Source organism: Protopterus annectens, chromosome 1.part0, assembly GCF_019279795.1.
Source record: "Protopterus annectens isolate FY-2018-M chromosome 1.part0, PAN1.0, whole genome shotgun sequence".
Taxonomy (NCBI): domain Eukaryota; kingdom Metazoa; phylum Chordata; order Ceratodontiformes; family Protopteridae; genus Protopterus; species Protopterus annectens.
The window spans coordinates 1,856,148,576-1,856,161,448 of record NC_056725.1 but is presented as its reverse complement, the minus strand read 5'-3'; the positions used below and the strand labels follow the sequence as shown (position 1 = coordinate 1,856,161,448).

The 12,873-nt window shown below is 42.0% G+C and overlaps 1 protein-coding gene across 1 annotated transcript; it reads right to left on the bottom strand.

Moving 5' to 3' along the window:
* Positions 1-3,611: 3,611 nt before the first annotated feature.
* On the bottom strand, positions 3,612-12,662 carry LOC122805849 (protein phosphatase 1K, mitochondrial-like). The gene is given in 5 exon segments (XM_044076130.1): positions 3,612-3,706; positions 11,483-11,536; positions 11,731-12,054; positions 12,148-12,557; positions 12,559-12,662. Coding segments are annotated over 5 exon segments (987 nt in total).
* Positions 12,663-12,873: the final 211 nt, after the last annotated feature.

Sequence of the window (12,873 nt, the reverse complement as noted above, 5' to 3'; positions counted from 1 at the left end):
CCACTATTTCTTTAAACCACCTTACATCTGAACCATCTTTGTACTTCACTGTATTTCATCTCCATGGCTTACTGTCCACCTGCAAACCACATCTTTCCGTTAATAACTCTGAATGATCTAACAACTCTGAATGATCCTCCTAGCTTCCATTATCATCTTATAATCTACCAAAAACCAACTAAGCATGGTAGCTTGTCTACATTCATCTCTCAAGAAAGTATAGCACTTCTCTTTCCCCATCATATTCCTCCAGATATCTACCCACACCTCCATATCCATCTACTCCTTTGACTTTCTATGGCTCCTGTCATGAAACTCCACTGCTCTATACTTCCTGTCAACCCCAGACCTAGTATTAAATTGAAATCTACTGCATTACAACTTTGTTGCCTTATTTTATAATATTGTTCAATATCCTAGAGCAACTTTTTTAAATTGTGTCCTGTTCATTTGATCCATAATAAGATATTAGGACCACACTTATTCCTTCCTTAACTCATCTCCCCTCTATTCAGCCATTGAGCTATTCATACTGCATGAGGCAGTGAGCTGCCACAGACACATATCAATGCATATCTGCAAGCCCAAGTCCCTTCACTCTTTAACTTTCTGGCTCTGTTATGCTTCCATGTTTCTATGGTATACTTAAAAAAACATCGTCTTTTTTCCCTGCAGGGAGTTCAATTTCACAAGTTAAATGCTGCTTCAAGATTAACTGCAGTGTTCATAGGTTAGTACTAAGCTAACTGCCCTTGTGAGCCATTTTAAGCCTAGCCAATTACCTGTTGTGAGACTCAAGCCCTGCAACTTGTGTTTATAAGGCAAACACCTTAACCATTAGGCCACCCTCCCAACCAGTCTTAAAATTGACAGGAAAAATAGCACTCCTATCTGAAAGTACTATACAGTCTTGTGACAGTCTGTTAAAACACAAACTCTCAAATTTAAAATAACTTTACACTTTAGGAAAAGTGTAGTCAGCACATTTTTTTTTTTAAATAGGAAAGTTTGCATCCCCTAAAGGATCTACCCAACAAAAATCAGTATAAGTTGACCACTGATCCTCAGACACCTCAGAGGAGCATGCTGCTTAATGACAGGAAAGCTCTGAAAAAGCTTGGCACCCAAACCTGTCTTTTGACTCCACTTCAGCTGACCAATGGTTTGGGCACGAGAAAGGTGCCCTGAATCTTTGGAAGCCAGCCAGCCGCTACATCCCTGCAGGATATAGCCCATATAGTCTAGGCTACTGCAGAAGTGATCAATATGAACAATATCTAGGGGAATCTCACAGAAGGACTTTGCTAAAAGAACTGCAATCACAGAGCAACCCATACCCATCTACTGTTACAGAGGTATAAAGTCCTGGCTACAGCTATGGTAACCCAAGCTCAATTAGTTGCTTAGGCACCAAAAGCAGGTGACAGAGGAAGATGAGCTTATCCATCCGAGGAGGAGGGGGGTGGTCCAGGGTAGTCTAATTTCATGATCTTTCAGGGGAAGGTACAGCACTGTAGAAGGTGAACCCAGGGGTAAGTGTTCAGCCACCAAGCTGACAGATACCTTTATGAGTGTAGGGAAGCATGTGTCTGCATCATAAATGGCACTGTTGTAAAAGCAGTGATGTGACTGTCCTTCCTCTTGTCCAGGGTAGAGTTTAGGCCTAAACAAATGATGCATGTGCCCTCACAGCCAGGACATTATACAGGGCACAAACCACTGCTCAGGCTCCCTATCAGGTCTTCTTATATCCTTCAGATAGGGAAATGAATAGACATGGCTGGTAGGTGGGAAGCTTGAGAGGCAGTATATGCAGAAGGAAAAAAAGGTGTGTGGGGGAGGGGTAGCAAGCCACAGTGAAAAATAATTAAAAAAAAGTGAGACAAACAGGCTATACAGCAGGCTTTGTTGCAGAGATTGCAATGTTTTAGGTGGTTGATCATCAAGACAACAAAATCTGCATAAAAAGCTACTATTGCCACAGAAAAGCTTCAACTCCAAACTGAGTGAAATGTGTGAAAATATTAGTTTCAAATTCAGTCATGATGAAAATCAACATGAATAAAATACAACAGGAGGTGCTACTTCAGACCTATATTTCCATAATATACTATGATATACTGGTATTTCTCAAATGCCTGAGGTATGGAGCTATGATCTTTAAATCTGAAATATTAAAAGGTTCCAAGGAGTCAAAAGACAGTGTCTTATTTCAGTGTAGTATATTAGTTAAAACAACCTATTCTGGAAAAAGCATTAAATAACTTACTTTAGAAGGGTATACCGCCCCCCTCTCCTACAATGCAGCAAATTTAGTACTGGGACCACATCTGGAATCTTTAACATAAAGCTATATGTATGGAAAGTGAGGAAGAGAAATTTTTTTACCTGTCAAATAATGCCTGATTATTCCAGTCAACAATCTCAGAAAAAGTGGCATTTTGCCCTCAATACCTGCACATAATTCAACTACTGGCACAGTTCAGAATTTATAAAGTGAAACGGTTTTATGTTAAGGGCAATGCAAAAGAATACAAATGAAGCCCTATGCAGAAACTCAGATTACATAGCAGCTTACTTCACTCACTCACTTAGAGATGCAACACGTATTCTGAAAAGTGCATCCCTCAAAAATACAGGATTAAGGTGCCAAATATGAAGAAAGCTGAAAAATAGCACAAACGTTTTGCCAACTCTGCCAGTGAAATGAAACAGCACCTTATTCTAAACCTTAATAAGCAAAATGAGAATCACAAATGTGCAAGACTTGAAGAAGACAAATTGACTTCAAGACACAACAAAGGCTGTAACGTCTATTTGGGCAACATTTGGAAACCTGCTCTTTTCACTTCAAGTGTGAAAACTGTGAATATTAAAATGTCCTTTCCAAATACTACAGTCCAATTACTAATGTGGGGTGGCAGTGAGGGTGCAGTTCTTATATGTATGTGTAACAAGAGGTAAAACTGCAAATTATATGGCTGCACAGTCCCCATGCCCAGAGTCATACCTGTAATGTACAGAAAGGATGTACAAGTCTGGATAACTGCTGTGTTCATGTAAGTACATAATAAACTGTCAAAGTAACAAAAGAGTTCTTCCCTTTTCTGATTAGAAGACAGATGCAGATAAACTCTAATCCAAGGAGTCTGAAGAAAAAAGGCCAAAAGTCTGCACACGTCCTTTCTTACTAGCACACACCTAATGGATCAGACAGGCAGACAGAACAATTCACTGCTTTCCACTACATAAAAATGTCAAGCTTCCTATTCATTTGCTGATAAAACATTGTTTAGTGGTTATTGTTCTGTGGATGGAGAAAATGCAATGACACTGAGATAAAAACCACCAACACCAATATTCAGGTTCAATCAAATCCAACTAAATGCAAAAAATGCTTGAATGACATACACTGCAGCTTGCTGTGTTCTTGATTTTTTTCCGAAATATGCCATGTTGTGAGTGTGGACAGGAGTGAATATATCCACTACATTGCTTAACAACGTTTTAGAAATGAGAGATTTGCACAGTTGCATTCTTTCATTGCACACCATCCTTTTCAGTTTAATTTAGTTTGAAAGCAGGAGTGCTTCAGGTTTCAAACTCTGTGCTCAACAAGACCATTTTCCACTTGAAGCAAAACTTCTACCAAGAGAAAAGCTGGCATCAGAGTTCTTGTGCTTCCCCCAAGCACCAAAAGGGACAACTACAGCCAGGGCCGGTGTAAGCATTTTGGGGGCCCCCAGCAAATGTCAAGTTGGGGGCCCCCTGGGCACTTTCAGTCTAAGTATCACCCTGTCACTGCCACCACTTCTACCCATCTTTTTATTTCATAATGCAGTCTTTTAGGAGTAGTGCACACAGACTGACCTGTAGCTACAATGATCTTATTGCAACAGGCATACATACCACAATGTGTTGGCCCATCTCACAAAGGGACATTTTACAGTTACTGGCATTTAGGTGTAACAAGGATACATTACAACAACTCTATGTACAGGGGAGAACTAATGTGCAGTGGAACTCTAGGCACTGCTTACTGTTTCAGCCCCCGCCAAAAAAAAACAAAACAAAACACATCCTCCAGAGTTTCCCTCATGCTGGGCTTCCCACTTATGCACAATACTTTTTTTTCTTCCATTTCTCACATTTTACCTTTTTTCCTCTTCAGCTTTCTCAAGAAGCCATAACTTTATATATGCTCTAAAGTGCTTTTTAAGTTTATTTTTTTTTTACCCAATGATGGCTTGAACAGAAATGATGATTAAGGAAAGAAATTCAATGTTGCTGTTCAGCTTTAGTTTTCCTTCCGTCTTTTCAATATACTTTCTTGACCAAGATAGCACAGTAATAACCATTTAGGAAATAACTCAATTAAGCCAGTGCCCCAGAAGCTAGAGCATTTCCCAACCTTTTAATCCAAAAGTGGCCTAAACAAACATCGTAAGAAAAAAGAATTTCAGTCTTATTTTTTTCTTTCAATGAAGACAAGTTGTATCCAAGGCTTAAAATTCAAAGCTGACAAAAATAGTAGCTCAAAATAAATTACCAAGTCAGTTGTTGTGAGGATACACAGATCATGTAGAATACTGCCTGCCTCCTAATCCTCCCAAAAGACAGTCACTGCCTATGCAACCCTCTGGTGTTAGATTGGGATGAAAGCAGAGATTCAAATGGCCACAGTCATATATTTCAAGTGACTTCTGAAATACATACACATAGCATGCCTACTTACTCTTCGATCCTAACCCCAAAGGCAACCAGCTGTATATGTGCCTGATGTTTGATTGTGAGGAAAGTGAAAATAAATAATGACTGCAATAATGTATTCTACTTTGCTGCTACCAGGCAGTACACTGCCCCTACAGGAGCTAAAGTAACTTTCTTTGTATACCTCTGAGGTCTGTTAGAAAAGTTAAGGAAATGATAACTACACAATCCCCAGCACCCTCATAACCCACGGTAAATGTCTGTACACAATCCCCAGCACCCTCATAACCTACGGTAAATGTCTGTACACAATCCCAGCACCCTCATAACCTACGGTAAATGTCTGTACACAATCCCCAGCACCCTCATAACCTACGGTAAATGTCTGTACACAATCCCCTGCACCCTCATAACCTACGGTAAATCTCTGTACACAATCCCAGCACCCTCATAACCTACAGTAAATGTCTGTACACAATCCCCAGCACCCTCATAACCTACGGTAAATGTCTGTACACAATCCCCAGCACCCTCATAACCTACGGTAAATGTCTGTACACAATCCCCAGCACCCTCATAACCTACGGTAAATGTCTGTACGCAATCCCCAGCACCGTCATAACTCACGGTAAATGTCTGTACACAATCCCCAGCACCTCATAACCTACGGTAAATGTCTGTACACAATCCCAGCACCCTCATAACCTACGGTAAATGTCTGTACACAATCCCCAGCACCCTCATAACCACGGTAAATGTCTGTACACAATCCCCAGCACCCTCATAACCACGGTAAATGTCTGTACACAATCCCAGCACCCTCATAACCTACGGTAAATGTCTGTACACAATCCCCAGCACCCTCATAACCTACGGTAAATGTCTGTACACAATCCCCAGCACCCTCATAACCTACGGTAAATCTCTGTACACAATCCCCAGCACCCTCATAACCTACGGTAAATGTCTGTACACAATCCCCAGCACCCTCATAACCTACGGTAAATGTCTGTACACAATCCCCAGCACCCTCATAACCTACGGTAAATTTCTGTACACAAGCATCTGAGCAGGGATGTTTTAGAATGTCTGTGGTTGAGGGCAAAGGCTATTATCAGTTTTATCCTAACAGGGTTATATCATAACTCCATTCAGGCTAAAGAGTGCAATCAGAAAATGAAAGCATTTTTTTCTCATTTTTCCCCAACCAAAAACAGCTTTTTTGGGGTCCCTACAGTCAAGGATGATTAAGCCTCCTGTATCCATTTATACAGTCTAGAGAGTAGGGGCTACCAGATTCTAGAAGATACAAGTGTCTGAATGCTCTGTGATATATTATATGCCTTACTTTTGAAATATAATCACTTGTTAGTTACATTTTTATTGATACCCTGAAGAATAATGTGTGTGTTCGGCATTATTGGATATGTGCATTGATAAAATCTGTGATATTTTTTCACACACACACACACACACACACACACACACACACACACACACACACACACACACACACACACACACGCCACAGCAATGCTAATTTAGTACTTATTTCAGCGAGTACATTGTACAACACTAGTACTGCTACACAAGATCAGTGACTGTGTTTAGCAGTCATCAAACAGCAACAGGGATAAGTCAACTTATTTACCTCAGTGAGTAAATTAATACCTATCACTATCCTTGATTTCACAGCTATTCGGATTTTGTCTCATAATTTTGCTCTGTCACAATAAATCCAGTAATCAGATTTTATACTTATTGTCTAAAAATGCATATTGATGCAAAATGTGTTTTATAGTAACTTTTAAATGAATTAGAGTAATATATAAAATGTGTTATTATAGTAACTTTAAATGAATTAGAGTAATATATAAAATGTGTTCATAGGTTCATAGGTTCATAGGTTCATACTAGGCTATCTGCCGAGGGCATTTACAAGCCTAGCCCATCGCTTTGTGGCTTACGCCACCCCTTTAGTATGGGGAACTATACCTTATTTTGCTGTGCCTCTGTCGAGCAGTGACACTGAGGTAATCCCTGGGGTATATCTGTGATCTCCCATCCATTGGTCAAGATTTCTCTTGAACAAGGCCAGCGAGGTGCTCTGCCTCACATGTACCGGGATTTTGTTCCACAGCATAGGGAGTCTTTGGGTGATGAATCTATCCCTCCAGCACGCCCCATTAATAGCCGTGTCGAGGTTTAAGTCTCCGGCCCTTGTGACTCTGATGGATCTAGATTTTTGAGGTGAAGCATATTCATCAAATCTGGGTTTGACATGGCCTTGTATGTTAGGCAAAGGTCACCTCTGAGCAAGCGGTAAGTGACTGAATAGAGCTGGAGTTCTTTCAGTCGGGCAGCATAGGACAGATTTTTGAGACCCTTTATCCTTTTGGTGAGGAACTTTGTGGCCTCTCCAGCTGCTGCAAGTGTCGGGTCAGATACATTCCGAATGGGGCATTGTACTCAATCATTGGTCTGATGAGTGATGAGTAAAGGGAGACTATGACCTCCCTTGATCTAGATGAGAATCCCTTCATGATAAGGTGGGCAATGTAGAAGGTCTTCCTGACTACTTTAGCTACATGGGTGTCGAATGACAGACTACTATCAACCTGGGTCCCCAGGTCCCTGATAACTTCTTCTGTGCTCAGTGGATTGCCACCTATTTGGTAGCTAGGGGTAACCTTGTTTTTCAAGGGTATGACTATGCATTTTTGGCATTTAACTTTAGGCCGTGGCTCTGGCACCAGTTATCCGCTTCTGTGAGACCCTTCTGAAGGATATCTGTGTCAGATGTGTTTTCTACTATGGCCCAGTTTGCAGTCATCTGCAAACTTTGTCAGCCATAACCCTCCTGTGTTTGCTTGTACTGAAAAGTAGATGCCAAACAAGAGTGGGCCCAGGACTGAGCCCTGTGGGACACCACTTGTGACAGGCTTTGAGTCTGACATGGCGCCAGCAACTCTGACCCTGTGGGTTCTGTCACTCAGCCAGTTTGCAACCCATCTTGTGATGTATGGGTTAACATTTAAGCTGATGAGTTTTTCAATGATACCCGAGTGGGGTATTGTATCGAAGGCCTTAGCCAGATCGAGGTAGGCTGTATGGACTGCCTTTCCTCATCAATGGCTTTGGTGACTGTTTCAAAAAGTCAACCAAGTTTAAAAGGCATGATCTGCCTTTGACAAAGCCAAACTGGGTTGGATCCAAAGTCTGCAAATTCCCTATGTCTTTATTTATGAGGTCCATTATGATCCTCTCCATGGCTTTGCAGATAAGGCTTGTCAAGCTAATGGGCGGTAATTCCCAGGGTCGGTGGAGGCACCGCCTTTGTGAAGTGGGACCACAGTTGCAGTGCGCCACCCCTGATCCAGAGGTAAGACTTTGATTAAACAGCTGTCCTAGCTGTGGGTTTAATTCCTCATTGAGTTCGTGGAGCACACAGCCGGGGACACCATCAGGTCCCATGGATGCTGTGTTTTTTGCTTTGGAGAGAGCAGTTCTCACTTGGGCTGGAGATGTTTGGGGGCTGCAATCGTTTGGTATAGATATCTCTCCTTTTGGGGGGGTGAGAAGTTTGCACTGAACCTGTCAGCCAGTATGTTGGCAATGTCTGTAGGATCAGTAATCTTCACATCATTTTGAACTAGTTCTGAGCATATCTGGGAGTTTCCTCCTAGGTTTCTAACATAGCTAAAGAAGGCCTTATGATTGTCTTTTGAGTCTTTAGCTATTTTTCTCTCGAAATTTGCTTTGGATGATTTTATGAGAGCTCTTAGTTTTTACTTATAGTGATCAAGGGTGTCTTACCTTTTAAGGATTTTGCTCTATCTTGTAGTAGCTTCCTCCTTTTGTTGTAGAGTTTGTTTATGGCTGGGGTCCACCAGACTGGATGCTTGCCTTTGGTACAAAGAGTCTTTGTTTTGCTTGGGATTGCCTTATCCATGCAGTCCTGCAGGTGCTGGTAGAAGGCATTTGTAAGTGATTCAGCGGCTTGAGTACTGTTTTCCTCGGTTAGGGCCTTAAAGGAGACCACACTAGTCTTTAGAAGTGTGAAGTCGGCTTTGAGAAGTTCTTTACTGTGGTCTTTTTATTTCAGGTGGGGTGGGATGAGGACCTCCAGCGAGATTAGTTTGTGATCTGATCTCACCAGTGAGGGGTATACTTCGTGTTGAACATTGTGTTCCCATGTTCGTGATGATGAGATCAAGTATGTTATCTCCTCTTGTGGGATGGTGACTAGTTGTTCCATGGCATTTGAGTTTATGAATTCCAGGAACTTTTGGGCTAGGGTGTTTGGGCTTGAGTAGTGTTCCCAGTCTATATTAGGGTAATTGAAGTCACCTAGTATGATGGTGTTTGGTGATACATTTATCCCTCTAGTGTTTTCAGGAAGGCCATGTGAGGTTCCTGAGTTTGTGAGGGTGGCCTGTAACATGCTACAATTTGCAGAGCAGTCTTGCCTACGGTTAATTGCACCTGGATGGTCTCCGATGCATCATGCGTTGCCACCAGTCTTGAGGTGTGGGTGTCCTTGATGAATATGGATACCCCTCCTTTCTTGGTATTGTCCGGATTTTGGGGCCATGATATGAGGTAAAACCTGATAGCTGGGGTGCTCTCAGGAGCCTTGAACCAGGTTTCTGTCACAGCACAGACATCGATGTTCTCCATACTGAGAAGGGCCTCGAGTGCGCATTTTGAGATTTAGACTTCTGGCATTGAGCAGCATTACCCTTAGTTTTTTCCTTTTTGTGTTCTAGGGTGGTAGGTTTAGAATTTGAGCCTTGCCTAAAAAGGCACTATGGGGTGGCAAGAGCCTTTGCCAATATCCGAATCCCAGGGTGACAGGTGCAAGCCGCCCTTAAAACAGCGTGGCTTGTCCAGCATGTCATCCCAGGCAGACAGATACTGGATCCCCTTTGAATGACACCAGTGTTTAAGCCAATTGTTAAAGCTGATCATCTTATCTCTGTATTGTGGCATCATTCTTGGTGAAGGTAGGATACTGCTCAAGGTCAGGGTCATACCTGCCTGGGCTACATAATCAGAGAGCTCCTCAATGTCTCTTTTCATGTAGTCCAAGGAGGTACGGCTCAGGTCGCTTACACCAGCGTGGACAATGACCGAGTCATATTTGTACCTGCTGTTGAGAGACCTGAGTGCTTGCGTTATGTGGCGGATTCTAGCGCCCGACAGACAGCTTACTGTGACCTTCTCCTTACTCAGTCTGGTGAGCGGGACGTCAGTGTGTCTGACTATGGAGTCACCAATGACTAGTGTGTCTGGCATTGTGTTTGGCCTTAAGGGCTGTGACTGTTTGACACTCTGACTGTGAGGTCTATGTGTTGCAGGTGTTGTGTTCTGAGGTGGTGGTTGTTTGGGTGTCTGCTTTGGTGGCCTCTGCTGTTTTGGTAGATTTTTGATCAGAGCCTCCGAGTATGTCTTTGTGTGTTTATGTGTATGATTTGAGGTTGTAATGGTACTATGTGAGACTGGGTCTATAGTGTGTGTGGTAACCTTCTCCTCCTGACTGGTCTTGCCAGTCCTATGTTGAGAGAGCTCAGCCTCCAGTTTGGCCGTATAGTTGCATCTCTCGCATGTATTTGTGTTTTGTGGGAGGAGGAGAGGGTTGTCTGTGTACATGAGGCAATTGTAACATTGCCTCAATATTCCCAGGTTCACCAGCTGAGCAGGAGAGGACACTAGCAACTGATCCCTCGACATGCTAGAAGGATAGACAAAAAACTTTAAAAAAGATTCCGGGGGATGTAGGTGACAGAGAAATGGGGGGTTGCCTTTTTGGGGTACTATCTATGACAAGAGTGCCGTATCAAGGTAATAAGTACTGTAGGAGCAAGTGAATTAGAGTAATATATAAAATGTGTTGTTATAGTAACTTTAAATGAATTAGAGTAATATATAAAATGTGTTATTATAGTTACTTTGTTAATGAATTAGAGTAATATATAAAATGTGTTATTATAGTAACTTTGTAAATGAATTAGAGTAATATATAAAATGTGTTCCTCATTTTGAGACACTATTATGCTATTATTTTTATCACCGAACAGAATTCTTCAGCAAAGATGTTGAGAGTTACAGTATCAGTTGTTCTGCCAGTATGTATAAAAACTTTGAAAGAGAAACCATTTCTGAAGATTAGAAGCATCAGCTCTTCTTAAACTCCACAGTCTGCAATGAGATTGGTCACCCTGGGCTGCTGATCTCTGTAGTGCTTACTTTGCTTACGCTCATTACAGCTTTGTCCTAACAGGGTCATATCACAGTCCTGTTCAGGTTAAAGAGTGTAATCAAAACTTAATACATTTTTTCTCCTCATTTTTCCCCAACCAACAGCAGTTTTATGGGGCCCCACACAGTCATTGATGATTAAGGGGCCCCTCCAGCCACAGTTATTGCAGGTACCTAGAACTGGCTATGTTAATTTTAGTGAAGAGGATGTCCACCATCAGGGCTTAACCTAGGCTGGGGCATTATGTCATTGGTAAAATATTTAATGAAATTGTAAAGCTTGTTACTTGACAAAATAATGTTACTATAACTAAAGATTTGTGAATTTTGAAGGAGATAAATATGAGTTATTATTAATTACCTGCTTTATTAAGTATACAAGATTGCTGTACTAGCTTTTGTTGGTTTGACAGACACGTTACAAAATATCAAGATAAGATAACTTGTGGTTGGGGGCCCCCCCAGGACCAGGGGGCCCCCAGCGACCGCAGGGTTCGCTGGTGCCTAAAACCGGCTATGACTACAGCAGTGATGTTATCTTCTGCTCCATACTGAAGTGCCTTTGGCTTGAGAAAACAGTACAAGCCAAGTCCAGAACTTGAATATGTTCTGTAGATCACTGCTAAGTAATGACTTGGGCAGCTTCAAATGGATCATGGCACTGACTGATGACATCACAGATCTCCTAATTGTTCACTATGAAGTTAATCCCGTCCATTGTAAGGATTAGGAATGCATCGTCTGCATGATGTATCAAATTTTTTTTAGTTTCTGGATCAGCAATCACTGTACTCTGCTTCAAATCACAGTCACTAATAGTTCATGTCATAGCAAGTCTACCATTCACGTGGGGCTGTCCCAGGCTGTTCCAGGCTACAAAACCTCTGCTTTTCTTCACTCTCTCTTTTTCGTCTTTCCTTTCAGGAGTATGGTCCTCTGTCAGCCTTTTCGCCTTTCCTTTGTGACACAAAATGGCATGGCTGTCTCCAACACTTGCTACAACCAGTTCTATTCCATCACTCAACAGGGCTACTGTTGCAGTGGTCCCAGAATTAATTACAGAAGCCATGTAATGGCTGTGTACTGCTAGCATCAGTGTCAGCCCTGAACTAAAACTCAGGCAACTGATGGATTTCCAAGTAAGTGCTGAATCATCTATGGATGCTTAGATGTAACTTGCAAAAGTCTTGTCTATTTCCAGAAAAGCTTTGAACAACACCAGCTCCAGGTCATCCTCCTCAGCCAGAATCCATTGAATGAACTGATGCATGTGTTTCTCACAAAACTCTGCCACCACTGCTCCTCCATGGCCATCGTATACAGAAAAGTAAAGTATATTTTCATCTAGCTGAGAGATACTGTATCTATCCTCATTCACCTTTCTCTTCCCTTGTTGTGTGGCACACCCCACCTTTGACAGGCTCACTTTGGGAATGGGCTTGCCATATTTTATGCTTGGTGGTAAAAGGATGGGTTCATCTATTCTGTTGTCCCAAATGCCAAAAGTGTCCCACGTTGCTGGCCTACCACTGCTGTCAGGGTCAAAACGTGAAGTCCTACGTTCTGAGGTGGAGCTTTGGCATGTCAGATTCACGAGGGTCATCTTGCAAAATGCGCGATGTTAGCAGTGCTGTCCTCCTCACTTGGATCCCACCATGTCTAACCAAAGAAAGAAGTGCAGCTACTGACATAACTCAAAATGTAGAGAGAAGTCACTGGGGAAAAGTCTGAACAAAAATCAGCTGCAGGAAACCAGTGATGTCCCAAAGGCTTTTTTTCCAAGTTGCTTTACTTCACTTTTGTGTTTCTCCATCTAAATATGTAACACCCCAAAAGGACTCCAGCAGATTGTTGGACAAATGACTAACTATCCAGAACCAGTCTCGACCGTTATTAGCAGAT